The 13272-nt window shown below is 46.1% G+C and overlaps 1 protein-coding gene across 1 annotated transcript in view; it reads left to right on the top strand.

Annotated features, from left to right (window-relative positions):
- Positions 1 to 285: 285 nt before the first annotated feature.
- The window catches only part of lgr6 (leucine-rich repeat containing G protein-coupled receptor 6), a 37909-nt gene continuing 24922 nt past the window's right edge, over positions 286 to 13272 (top strand). The window contains exon 1 of the mRNA XM_008286131.1: positions 286 to 881. Within this exon, the coding sequence (XP_008284353.1) occupies positions 643 to 881 (239 nt within the window). The 5' untranslated portion in view covers positions 286 to 642. The remainder of the gene's footprint in view (positions 882 to 13272) is intronic.

The following is a 13272-nucleotide window of genomic DNA, read 5'->3' as shown; positions in this document are numbered from 1 at the left end:
CCACCACCCTCTCCTTCTCCAAACTAAACACTCACCCTTTTCTCTTCAGATTGAGATTCTAGGCTAAGCAGAACAGGGGGGAAAAAAGGAAGAGAGGGAGAAAGAGAGGGAAGAGTTTGAGAATCGCGGGCCCCTCCCACTTTCCGGAGATGCTCCAGCCCATCCCTAAATTGTGGGCCAATGAGGGTGGCTCATTCACAACTCATGCGCTCCTTCTACAATAGGTAAGGAGAGAGAGACAGAGAGAGCAAGAGATATATACAAGGAGAGAAAGAGAGAGAGAGGGGGGAGAAAAAGTGAATGTGTTTGGGGGAGAAAGACGGTGCAAAGGAAAGGCCAGAGTGTGAGAGAAGACAGGAAAGAAGGGAAAGAAGTAATAGCAAAGCTGGACCCCTGGGAATGAAGTAGTGAATGAGGGACAGGCAGATAAAAAGAAGAGATGAAGACCCTGTGACAGGACAGATTTACAGAGTGGACAACCTGCAGGGGTGAAAAAGGCAGTGAGGGTTCTTCTTCTTTTTTTTTTTCTTTTTTTTTTTTAAAGAGAGACGTGCGCATTTAGAGGAGAAACAAGTCCTCATTTATCTACATCACAGAGGACAAAAGACAGTGTGACAAGACAGGAAAGCCCTCCAGGTGTAGATGCAGACAGGTGGTCAGTCAGACATGCTGCTAGTGTTCCTGCTTCTGGCTCGAGGAGTTTGGGGGTCGACCCCGGGAGTGTGGGGGTACGGACGCATCCAGGACAGGCAGGGGCCGGCGGCACCGCTGTGCCCACCTCCGTGCCAATGTGAAGAAGATGGGATCTTTATCATGGTGGACTGCTCAGAGATGGGACTATCGTCTGTGCCGACCAACCTCAGCCCTCTCACCACGTACCTGTGAGTAACATGCTAACTGTAACACCTGGGTGCGTTATCATGTCCCATTTCACTTAAACCTTTGAACCTCTGCACCTCTGGGCCTCTGACTATGTTCTGTGTTGTAGAGCTCCAATAATTATTTCCACTTTCACACCGAGTCCTCCCTCCTGATCCTCACTTCTCCACTCAATCATCACAATTTCTCTTTCAAACTGTTGTCCGAAAAACAGATCAGTGCTGCTGAATTGTAGCTGGTATTTCATCTATTTGTAAAAATAGAGCAGTAGGCAACAGTTGGTTGGATGTGTGACCAGGAAACACTGGCAGAGCCCACATGTAGATAAAAATGGACAGGGCCAAGTGGGAACATGTGTATGTAAGAGAGAGAGAGAGAGAGAGAGAGAGAGTGTGTGTGTGTGTGTGTGTGTGTGTGTGTGTGTGTGTGTGTGTGCGCGCGCTGGCCACTACGGCAAAATAACTGGACCACTTTCAGTGTCAGGTTTCCAAGCACCAACTGGAGACCCGCCACGAGAGTGTATGCGTGCACACATGTGTAGGCAATGCCTTTGTGTATGTCAGCGTGTTTGTGTGTGGATGTATGCGTGTGTGCATTCTGCAAGCATTTCACACAAGTTTGCATTTGTGTGAGTATAAGGAGGTCACAGATGTCTACATGTGTGTAATGATCTCTTTTTTCCCCCTTTATTCTGTATCAAAAGATAAAAACACAGAGGTTAAGGAGATAGAAATAGTTGTCATATGACCTGGAAAAGCTTCATTAATTCTCTGTTTTTAGATAACGTGACAAAAAAATACTCTTTTGTGAGACTTTATACGCTAAGGTTAAGGAAAAGTAATTTTTAAATGTGATTTGCGAGATTGTGTTTGACAGGCTGGCCGGAGCACACGGCCCATGCTGCAATTACAATTAAAAACCTAATTACGAGCCATTTTAAGGGTAATAAGAGAAGCTTTGGACCGAGCCGCATCGTGCACTACCCCGCCTCGGCTTAAAGCCAGATCTTTCAAATTGCTTCGCTACGTAAGCCCTCGGAGGACAGATTACAAGACGTTTTGCGATAACTGATATTGAAGTGGTAGAAGTCAAGTCCAGGAAACAGGGTGTGATGGAGCAGTTCTCGCTAGGGGCTCCGCAAGTATTACAAGACTAAAGGGGCAGAACTCAGAGGGAATAAGGAAAGATCAACAGTTTATGTAGCGAACGACTTTAAAAGAGACACATAAAAGAAGTCGACTTGAATGATGCCCGACTCTTGGACTGTCATGGGAGTCGGTGACGGCCAGATTTCACCGCGTTCATTTGAAAGCTAAAACACATGTAGAGTTTATGACGGTGAAATATGGTCTCTGACTCCATCCAGGAATCGTTCTACCTATGAGAACATCAGGCTTTTGGCCCGAAGTGTCACACAGCTAAATCAGCACACACCCATTGAAAAGGCTGAATCTTTTTGAGGGAGAGCAGTTGAGCTCCTCTAAAATAAAAACAGTGATGACCTGAGACTCCCTCTGTGGAAATCTACACTGCTCTTAACTGCTCCACTACAGCCACACACAAACACCAGGACGGACACACACAAACACACACATCATTCCCTGCAAACACAAGCTTAATTGTTCATTTCCCCTCGTTACCTAACGGTGGAACTGGACCAATTAGTGAGTTTGAGGGCTGATTTAGAATAAGATAAATAAACTCAGCGACCAACCGCACACGCCCACACACACATTACTTGTAGAGGAGAGGAGAGGAGGGGAATGTGGGACAGCAGGGGGGGAGATGCCGCAACAAATTAAGATACAACACACAAGAATCGCAGATTTCTCTTTTGCTCTTTCTGATAAAAATCATCAAACACAAACAAAAACAGCCTCCCTCCCCTCGCCCTGCCTGCCTGCACATAAAAACTCGGGTCACAAGTGCCGTCGCGGCAGGCTACGGTTTCTCGTTTCGTCCTGGAGTATAAACGGTTACAAAAAGGCTGCGAGCCGGGGTCCAATCCTCCACCAGGATCTGTCGAACTGTCCAGCACGCCCCGCTGTGCTGCGTAGACAGGATTAGCCTCCAAGCACATACTGTAGGCTGCCGAGGTCACAGGGATTTGCTTGGGAACAGTCCACATTACAAAACCACATCCACACAACGCTGTGAAAGTGTATGACATCATTCGCCCGTGTCATCGGAGAGCTCTTCAAAGTGAGCCCAGACGTACACGCTACGGCGGCCGAGAGGGCAATCCAGGCGATGTCGTGATTCACTCTGTTTTCTAGCGTTTGTTTGCACACTTGGACGACCCCCGCACCGCACATAGGCATAAACACAACTGCGATTGGCTGCAGCGATGGTATCGCAACACCGAGGCGAATACAGGTTGACTCTGCGAAAGGAATTTAACTACGGGGAGCTGAAGGTGCTCCGAGCAACTCCAGAGCAGAGTGGGTAGAGATTTATGACAATAATCGTTTCCGTGGGCAACGCATGAAATGAGCTGTCATGTGAGACGCTTTGAAAGACCTTCTCTTTGATATAAGATTAGGAAGGAAAGACAGTGCCCAAGGGTGTGTGTCTGTGCGAGTGTGCGCGGATGTGCGTGAAGAACACTCTGTGCAGTACAGTACGTTGGGTATCTGAGCTGTTTTTATGCGTAGCTGCGAGCACGGTAGCTCTACATAAAGAGATGGCTTGTGAGTCGCGAATGTTAGCTCGGCCGCCTCATTGATGAGCTGAATATTTGATTATTTGGAATTAATACGCTCATCATTTGGCGTGCAGGACGTGCTGCACATCAGTTCCTAAGTTTGCAAGGTGCTTATGTCTACCCACGCTTGTGTGTTAAAGAGTGTGTTTGTGTCTGGGGCTGGAGTTGAGGAGCATTTAGGTGATGCTTTTTGGTAGCGGTGAGTGCGGCGAACTTCTAACAGTGTTTTGGCCGAGGCCAGGAAACCACAGCGAGCGCATTACCAGACAGAGGAAAACCAAGGAGTGTGTGAGCACGAGCGCGTGTGCCTCTGTGTGTGTGTGTGTGTGTGTGTGTGTGTGAAGACCACCCAGATTGCAAAGGGGATTTTTTTTTTTCTAGGCAGTGGAGGTGAAGCAAGAGTGTAACAATAAAGAGGAGATGGAATATGAAGAAAAAAGGGGGAGAAAACCTTGACAAAAGGTGAAGATTAGAAATTGCCAACGCAGAAACGGGAAGATTTCGAAGACCGAGTTTAGCTTTAAGTGGCGGCAAACGTACGTATACGCGGAAACTGTTGGGGGGACAACATCCTGCCTCTGTGTGGTGGCCGTGACAGTAAGAGTCGTGTGCGTGTCATTTAGCCATTATGTTGATGGAATGATTCCTATCATGAGTGACCGGGGGTCACACTGTAAACATCATGTCTGAGAGAGAGAAATTCTAATTGATAGAGGAGGGGAGGAGGATTTGAGGGGCAGGAAAGTGAACAAAAATAAGAGAACTGAAGAAGAAGAAAAAAAAGAGAAGTGTGTGTGCTTTTGTGTGTGTGTGTACTGACAGCGGAGGGTCCTCTATACAGCAGCTATCAGCTTCAGCATCAGTGTCCTGGCTCCAGACGTCTATGGTAGCCCCCCGCCTCAACCACACTCCCCTCCTTCGCTCTCTCTGTTTACTTCCCCCACACCTATTCTCCTTTCCTCACCTGTTTCCTCCCTCTGATTCAAAAAAAAAAAATCAAGTGATTGAGCGTGTGCCAAAGTGTTAAAACCGAACTTCAACATTTAGATATAAAAATGCCAAGCTTTTTTAAGTTACGTTTCAGAGATAATAACACTCGGGAAATCACTTACAGTTCACCTGTGCAGGTCGCTGGTGTAAACAATGAAGCAGGGGGTTTGTTGCTCAGATGTAGAACAATACTACAGAGGAAGAACAACAAATAAAACCAGAGATTCCCTTAACTGCGCAACAGCTGCCAGCGTAGGCAACGAGGGAAGCAACTTGCACCTGTAATTTGCTACCCGAGTTGAATTAACCGCTATTAGTCAACGCTGGTGTCTTTGTATCCTTCTGGTAAACGGTCATTTGATAGGAGCGTGACGAATCAGAGAATGGCACGTAATGACAGTTCAATCAGAAAGCAAACAGGAGCGTCACATTCGGGAAACTGGGTCAGCATCTTTCCAAAAGTGTCTGTTTTAGGGGTGACATGTCAAACCAGTGTGGCTGCATGGGTTAAATGTAGCCCATTTCAGTTCAAAAAATGAAAACATGTTAGTGTGGAAGTGCAAAGGTGTGATCACTGAAGTGAGATTCTTAGAAAATTTAAATGCATATAGCTCAGGGCAGCGGAATAAGAAAAGTTAAGGGTGTGTTCCCAAGACAAATGCTGTAAAAGTTTTCAAGGTGTGTGTGTGTGTGTGTGTGTCGGTTGGGGGGGGAGGAGGTGCTTTGGCAACCATCCAAATAACTGTCAGCTGTGATCAGAGACTTACGCACCTCTGATTATACAGAGGAAGAAATCTGTGGCATATACCATCATAGTTAATCTCTTCTGCTTAAAAAGTTGCATAAACAAGCACAAGTTGTTTTTTTTTTTCTCCCTCTTCTCAATTACTTTCTTCATTCACTCCTTTGTTCCTTCCGTCCTTCGCACAAACTTCAACCGTTTGCCTCAAAGTGTCAATTCCTCAGCTCTCTCTTAGATTCCCTGGAGGCCCTGCAGTGAACACCGGCAGAAAAAGCCACTTCCGCTCGCTACAAAAGTGATATTTATGCCAGAGGGGTGTTGGAGAGAAGGGAGAGGCGGTTAGCATCGGGATAGTGTGCTGGTTTGTGGTTTCCTGAGAGCAACCTGGGAGGCTTTTAAATGTCGCTCAGGGACAGACGACAGGTAGGCAGGTAACAGGACGACAATGGCAACAATGACAATTCCCTCGGGAGCAGCAGGCAGAGAAGACACAGAGGCCATAGTGTGCTCTCGCACTCCATATCCTGTCCTTTAGAAAAAAGCAGAAAGCAATCACGACACAAGATCTTGAAGCGGACTGGGGTGGAGGAGGTAGAGATCAGGGAAGTGAAGTGGAGAATGTGTCTGGAGTGCATATGCACATGAGCCTGCATGTCGTGAGCCTTTGGTGGACTGAAAAACAACAGAGTTCGGTATTCGCCAGTGTCAGACCGATGCCCACTGATTGAATATGCGAATCTGTATGTTTCGTGTGATGGCAGCGTGACGCAAGTATAACATGGGGGCTAGGAATGTGCTCCCTGTGATGTGTGGTTGTGTGGTGAAGGGCTGCCTCTGACTGGGAGAATTCAGAATGCCTGCATGGCCCAGAGTCCTATTCAGCCCCTTTCCAACCCTGGGAATCCATGGGAATGTTTGTTTGTGAGTGTGTGTGTATGTGCATGAATCTGTGCAAGTGCGCTAGCCCTCTCTTTTGCACTACAGAGAAGGCATTGTCCTTTCCTGGGACAGGATGAACGAATGTCCCTAACTGTCCCAGTGCATGTATATGCATATGCGGACACACATGCATATCCACGACTTGTGACTTTGCAAACTGTTATGTGTGTCACTGTATGCTCGTTGATTTCTTAAAAGGGAGCGTAATGTTTTAAACCAGCTTAAAGCAGGATTTTATGTCGTCTAACATCGGCAGTTGTTGGGTTTCTTTCTGTAAGAAGGCGCTATTTACCCCTGTCCGCTGTAAATACTTGAATTTTAAATGAAGCTACCGCAACCTACTTCTGTAATGGACTTAGAAACAGCTGCTTTGAAACATCGAATCTCGTACTTTTGTGATTAAAGTGGCTCAGAAAACAATTTTGGTAGTTAAAGTAAAGAAAAAAAATTATCATGCACGAGAGTCCTTCCAAGTAATTATATAAAGTAATAAATGTTTATTACACTGTGGAGCAATATGTATTTTTTAAATCTGGTTTTCAACAATTTTAATAACTCAAATAAAAACAACGAATTTCCAGCCCCCTTCTTTTTTTAAAAAAAGAAAACAAAAATGAGGCCTCTAATGACACATAAAGCAGAATGTTTACATGAGTGTTGACAGCAGTGTGTGTTAGACACAGCTCTCTAAGTTCCCCCTATACCTCAACATGGGTCTGTCTGTCTCTGTCTGCCTATCTGTGTGATCGTTGGCCAGGCCTGCTAAGCAAAGTGGCTCATGTGGGGCTGGCAGTGTGTAGGTGATGACTAGCAAGAGCTAATGATACTTAATGCCCTTTTCCAGCAGCGCACACGCACGCACGCACCCACCCACACACCCGCGAGACTTTCAAGCGCGCGTTACGCACGAGGAGACAAACTGCACAAGCATGGAAGCACGAGCGCGCACCCGTACTTGCGCGCGCACATGTGCACGTTAATGATGGTTAATGCATCCAGGCATCCCACGGAGCGGTGATATTACTGCGACGCAGGCTGGGATCAGGTCAGTGGAATGGACCACTGGGATGGGAGGTAGCTAAAGGGAACAAAGACGCAATCCTAAACACACTTAAATGTGCACACACACACACACACAGCACACCAGAACGAGGATACTGCACAGGGACTTCCAAGAAATTAAAGAGGAAATGTAGAAAACAGAAGGTGAAGAGAAGGATGAAGTAGGGAGATTTAAAAAAAGACAAAATCTGTTTCAGGACTCTTAATTTTATAAGGTTAGTTTAACTGATCTGAATGCAGAAACAGCAGGCAGCTCACTGGGATGCTATAATTGCTAAGATTGCAGCATTATTCCTCCTAAGACTGGACTTCACAGGTGAATTTTCCATCTGCTGCAAAGGGAATTCGGCCACTGTAGAGCCTCTACAACTGCAGCCAGACTTACCAAGTCTCTATTACATGTCTGAGAAGGAGGAAAAGAGGAAATCTGGATTTTTTACATGCATGGCAAGAGGCCAAACTAAATCTCTTTAAACCAACAGCAGCCACATGTCTTCATTGGTATGGGGTAAGATTTCATCAAGTGCTGATCTAAGTTCAGTTCTAGATGTTATCCATGGGTACTGTTAAATATATGGAGCAGATGAGCTGATCATAGATCTGTAAGTGCAACAGCAAAGGAGGAAGCGGGGCCAGCAGTGGATTTGAGCAGCCTTCTAACTAGATCCAGTGTCCTCCTGTTTCTGCCATTCAACCAAATGAAGTCATAATAGAGCCTGACACTAATACTCATCGGGTTTCATTTACTGTTGTATCCACTGCTGAGAATCTGCCTCGAATCAGCGTGCAGGAAAAAACACCTCTGTAAGAGATACCCTTTCAGGATGTGTGGAAAAGTGGTGAAATTTGTAACCCTTTTCCTCACTTCTTTGCCATTATTTCAACAGATTTCGCTGGCATAAGTGTGTCCCTTTCTATTGCAAAAAAAACCATAGTTTCGATACGGCTTAGAAAGAAACCAAACAACAAAAAAAACACACAAAAAAAAGTCCTGTAACAAAACCAGATAGGATATACATGGTAAACCAACAGATCGGCAGGCTATGGGCAGGGCTATGAATGCCTTTCTGCCTTCCAGAGCTATGGCCTACCCACAACAGCTGCCTGTCAGTCCTGTCCACATGTTGGAGGCAGTTGTATGTTGTGTAGCACCGACTGTTCCAACACTTCCTGTTCCATTACTGAAGTGCTTGACCTTTCACCCCCCCTCCTCCCCTCCGTCTCATGACAGGGTGTGTGTGTGGGAGGACGAGTGTGTGCGTGCACGTGTGTTCGTGCATGTGCAGTATACCAGGGCATGAATAAGTCCCAGAGGGCACGAGTATGTTTCCCATGACATTGCCTCAGACTAAACAGCCGCTCTCTCCATCCAGACATCCGCCTGTCATTCTCCCCTAAACCGCAGCAAGCAGAAAAGAGCATACAAAACATGGAAGCATCTCCCCCTTTTTTTTTTTTCTTTCTTTCTTTTTTCCGTCTCATTATCTCTCTCTTTTCTCTTCATCCCTCCCTCTCCGTTTCTCTGCAACTTTTTTGTCGCCGGGTCCTCCCCATGGCCCTCCTTGTCCAGGTGAAAGACTTCTCCTCGCCCTCTCCCTCGCTCTTTTGTGCCCCGTGAATGAGAGAAAGAGAGAATAAGAGAGGGAAAGATAAAGAGAGAGTGCCTTCGGACACAAAGGGCAGTGTACCCCTCCCAGGAAGTCTGGGACAGAGGGAGGAAAAAAAAAAAAAAAAAACACACATCTTTAGAGGAAGGAGGGGAGGGGAGGACAGCATTGTACCCTCCTTCCTGACTCTTTGTGGTGTGTGTGTGTGTGTGTGTGTGTGTGTGCAAGCTCGTGTGTGACCGGGAGAGAAACTGAATGCCAAAGCAGTCAGTCTATTCAGATAGAAAAAAAGCAAACACACTTAGACCTCACCCTTGCATACAATACACACACACACACACACACACACACACACATAAAGTTCTCTCTCCTTCTTTCTCTCTCTCTCTTTTGCTCTAACACACACACATACGCACACACAGTAATGCACACAACCATTTAGACCCTCTTTAAGGCGGCGCCCGAGCACTGACTACCAGTTGCATTGTGTGGAATAAAAGATCCTCTTTCATCGTGCCTTAACTGTTTCAAAGAACTAAGCGGAGAGGATCAGACTGGCTGAATCCGACTGAAGACATTACTGTCATAGTTACTGTAAAAGACAGCAAAGGTGTGGCTCAAGCAGCCCCTAATGCAGAACTCCTGCCCTCTGGGCAAAGGCTCTGGTTGTTGATTTCCACTAAAGATCTTTTACTCTAATGTTCCTCACACATAAGCCACCTTCAAAGGCGCGGAGATTACTGCCATTATTGGCTGTTTGTTTGGTAAGAGTCTCCACCTGAGCAAGGGAGAAAGGGATTGACGGGGAGGCGAAGAAGAAAGAGACGGAGCAGGAGGAGGAAGCGAGAGGGAAGACCTCGGGGTACGGCTCTCGAGGATTGATTTGGTGTGTGTGCATAGGAGAGAGAGAGAGAGAGAGAGAGAGAGAGAGGCATGAAAAACATCCTTCTCAAGGGCAACAATGTAAGACTGCTTGTTTACATGCTTTTGCCTACATTTTTTATGTGCTGCGCCTGCATGCAACGTTACGCTTGAGCGACGTGCCAGAAGCCTTTCCGTACCTTTTTTTTTGTACTTTGCGACAATGCACTTCTCCCCAAAGTGAAATGTATCAAACCATCTCCCCTCAGCCTGCTTCTGCTCATCTTTGTCTGATTGACACGTCTCAGCATTGATGCTAGAAACAGACACCTGACTACCGATTGTATCTGTCCTGCATGGTCTGAGGGTATATTCACTCACCAGGGTGGTCCATCATCAATGCCACATAAAAAAAAAAAAAAAACAACCCCTGGAGCCTGGAGTGTGTATGAGTGCCTGTGGATGTAAGCGTGGGTGTGTGTGTATATCTCTCAACGTAAACAGGGGTGTTTTTCATATGATGTGGCTAGTTGTTTTGCTGCGCTAAATCACCAGCTCTTGTCAGAAATGCTTCCAGTTTGAAATTGGCTACAATGGAGCTACGGGCACATTCACACCCACACACACACTGCCTTTGATCACAGAGCCGATAACATACTTCAGTAGTTCTGTTGACGGCAAAGAGGAAATATGATAAATCGCATTATTGTAACTACGGGACTGTGTAACCCCACGCTCCAATTGAAATTTGAAACAGAGATGGGGAGAGAAAAGAGCGAGTGTGAGCGATAGAGTGGCATAAGAGAGAGGGGACTGAAAGGGCCAAGGCTGATGAATGGAAATGTACCTCTGCTTCTTCATGCTTCCGTTCCTCCCTTAAGACAAGCTCCTTGCCATGGTTACTCTATCAATCACAGCATAAAGCAGTCAAATATCCAGCGCTTTACCTTTCTTCCCATGCCAAACCTTCCTCTCTTACATTCACATGCACACAAGCGTACGCGTACACACCGCGCACAGGAAAGACTAAACGATCTATCAGAGCACATTGTGTATCTGCAAATCATGGAACGATGGAGGGGATAGGAATGGAAAAATGTCAAAATCTTTTTTCTTTTTTTCTTCCCTCCTTAAATTGCTGCAATACTGGCCTTGATTTCACACACGCTACTGTGCTTAAACACACAAAATTACATGCATGCACATGAAAATCTAATTCCTCTCCAGGGAAACAGAAAGAAATCACCGGGGGGGAGAGGAGGGGGACTTTGTAAGTCATTCTGCAGATTCAGAGACAACGAGGATAAAAAGGAACTGCTAAGAGGCACCTTTGTGAGTGTATTTGTTGAAGAGTATAGGTCTCTATATATCTGCTTTCTCTGCTTCGGCTGAGGAGCCTTTAGTTCGTCATTCAGCAGCAGAGAGAGATCTAAAGGGAGGCGATGGCCTGTGCGCCCCCGTCAGTTGAGTGACTCGTTGTTCTGCGAGCGATGTCAGGCTGCTTTTCCTTGACGCCACGATGGCCGAGATAGGACGAAGCGGTTCCCCCCTCGAATGCTCGCATGAAAAACAAAGAAATGAAAACGCACGGACCTCCACTCTGTCCCTCAAGCACACACACACGGACCCACGCGGCACTCCGTTTCTACGCGCCCGGCAGCGTCCGTGTAAGATGTGGTGAAAGCGCGACCGGGGGAACTGTACCCACCACATCTGCAGGCTCACTGGAAAACAATAGGGGTGTGAAAATGAGCGACAGACATCTTACCGCACACACCGCAGCCACCTATAAATGGAAAAAATATTGTACTGCACACACAGACACAGATCCCGACACACACACTTGCACTCGGTCTCCCCACTCAAACACACAGACATATTGGAGATGCCTATAAAACGGGGACGCAGAAACCCCAGTTTCTAATTGTGAACCTCCCGTACACTGCGGAGCCTGCAAAATCTTTAAGCACTCTCTTTCTCATTTCTTTTTGCGGCCGTTTATTTGCGCTGAAAATATCTGCACGTCACAGCGCCAGCCGACACAATGCACATGTGGTAGTCATCAATCATAATTATCATGGTTTAAAAAAGCCACAGCTGTTATTTGATTTTAAAAACAAGCCATAGTGCAGTGCCTTCCAACGATACGTCAAGTTGTCAGCGGAGGCCTTGGCCTGCACAGCAGAAATGTCTCTCTCTCTCTCCCTTTTCTCTCCGGCTTCCCAATGAGCTGGTTGGAGAGCACAGCCGAGCTGAGCTGCATTCAACCTTTCCCCATGACTCACCAGTGTGTGTCTTTATTTTTAAACATTTTCTCTCTCTCTCTCCATCGCCGTGTGCTTATTCTGTCTGAGTGAGGCCGCTGTTATAGACTTCACACAACGTTTGTTTATGGCTTCTTTAATCAGGACCAGATAATGGAGAGTTGTCTCCATCTGTGGGCGCATCCCCAGAAGCCGGGCGTGTACGTCTGCATGTGTGTGGCTGTGTGTTGCTACGCGTTAATGATCCCTCCCAGAATGTTCCAATAAATATTTTTCTCGGGAGAATATCGGTACACAGACATCGAATGGGATTAAGGTGTGTATGTGTAATGTTCATGAGGCCCCGCGCGCTTCCTGTGTCATGCGTGATGTCACCCAGTCTTGATTATATCAACTGGCTCGCTGTTGCTGCTTTGCTGTGTCATCGCCATGGCAACTTTGTTATCACTTATATTTACCTCTGACTTCAATCAAGCAGTAATGCATTACACTTGCTCAACTCATTTTAAAAATTACTGCCTGGAGCGTAAGTCAATTGAGCCAAAAAATAAAAAATGGTACAAACATGAAGCATACAGTTGTTGTGCATGTACTACCCGTTTTAACCTCCCTCACACACTATTTCAATAAGACTCAAATGTGGATTTTTGACTAAATCATTCCATAACCTTCCATTTCTTTCTTTTTTTTGAGACATTCGTGACACTGTGATTTTCGAACATGCTCAGGATCATCATCTTGTGGAAAGGTCCACCTCTGGTTCAACTTTAGCTTTTAGACAGATGGCCTCACGTTATCTTCTCTTTGATACAATGCAGAATTCGTTGTTAAATCATCAACTGCAAGCTGCCCAGTCGCCAAGGCAGCGCAGCAACCCCAAACCATAACAGTTTTCACCACAACGCTTCACAGCTGGTATGAGGTTCTTTTGAAAAGTTGTCTTTGGTCTGCACCGAGCATGTCTACTGTTACTGTGGCCAAACAACTCTGTTCTCTACAAAACTGTAGTTTTCCCCAAATGTTCTTTTTGGACAACAAAGGCTTTTTCCTGACATGCTTCTCATGCAGGTCTGCAATCTCTTTCTGATTATAGATGCATGAACTTTGACCCAAACAACTAAGAGTTACCTGCAGATCTTGTGCAAATCACTTGTAGATGATTTTACTTACAGTGGAATGATTTATTTCCAATAATTTGGAGATCTTTTGAAATCCTTTGCCAGA

The sequence above is a fragment of the Stegastes partitus genome, unplaced genomic scaffold (genome assembly GCF_000690725.1).
Source record: "Stegastes partitus isolate 25-593 unplaced genomic scaffold, Stegastes_partitus-1.0.2 Scaffold435, whole genome shotgun sequence".
Lineage (NCBI taxonomy): Eukaryota > Metazoa > Chordata > Actinopteri > Pomacentridae > Stegastes > Stegastes partitus.
This window is presented reverse-complemented; position numbering and strand designations above follow the sequence as displayed.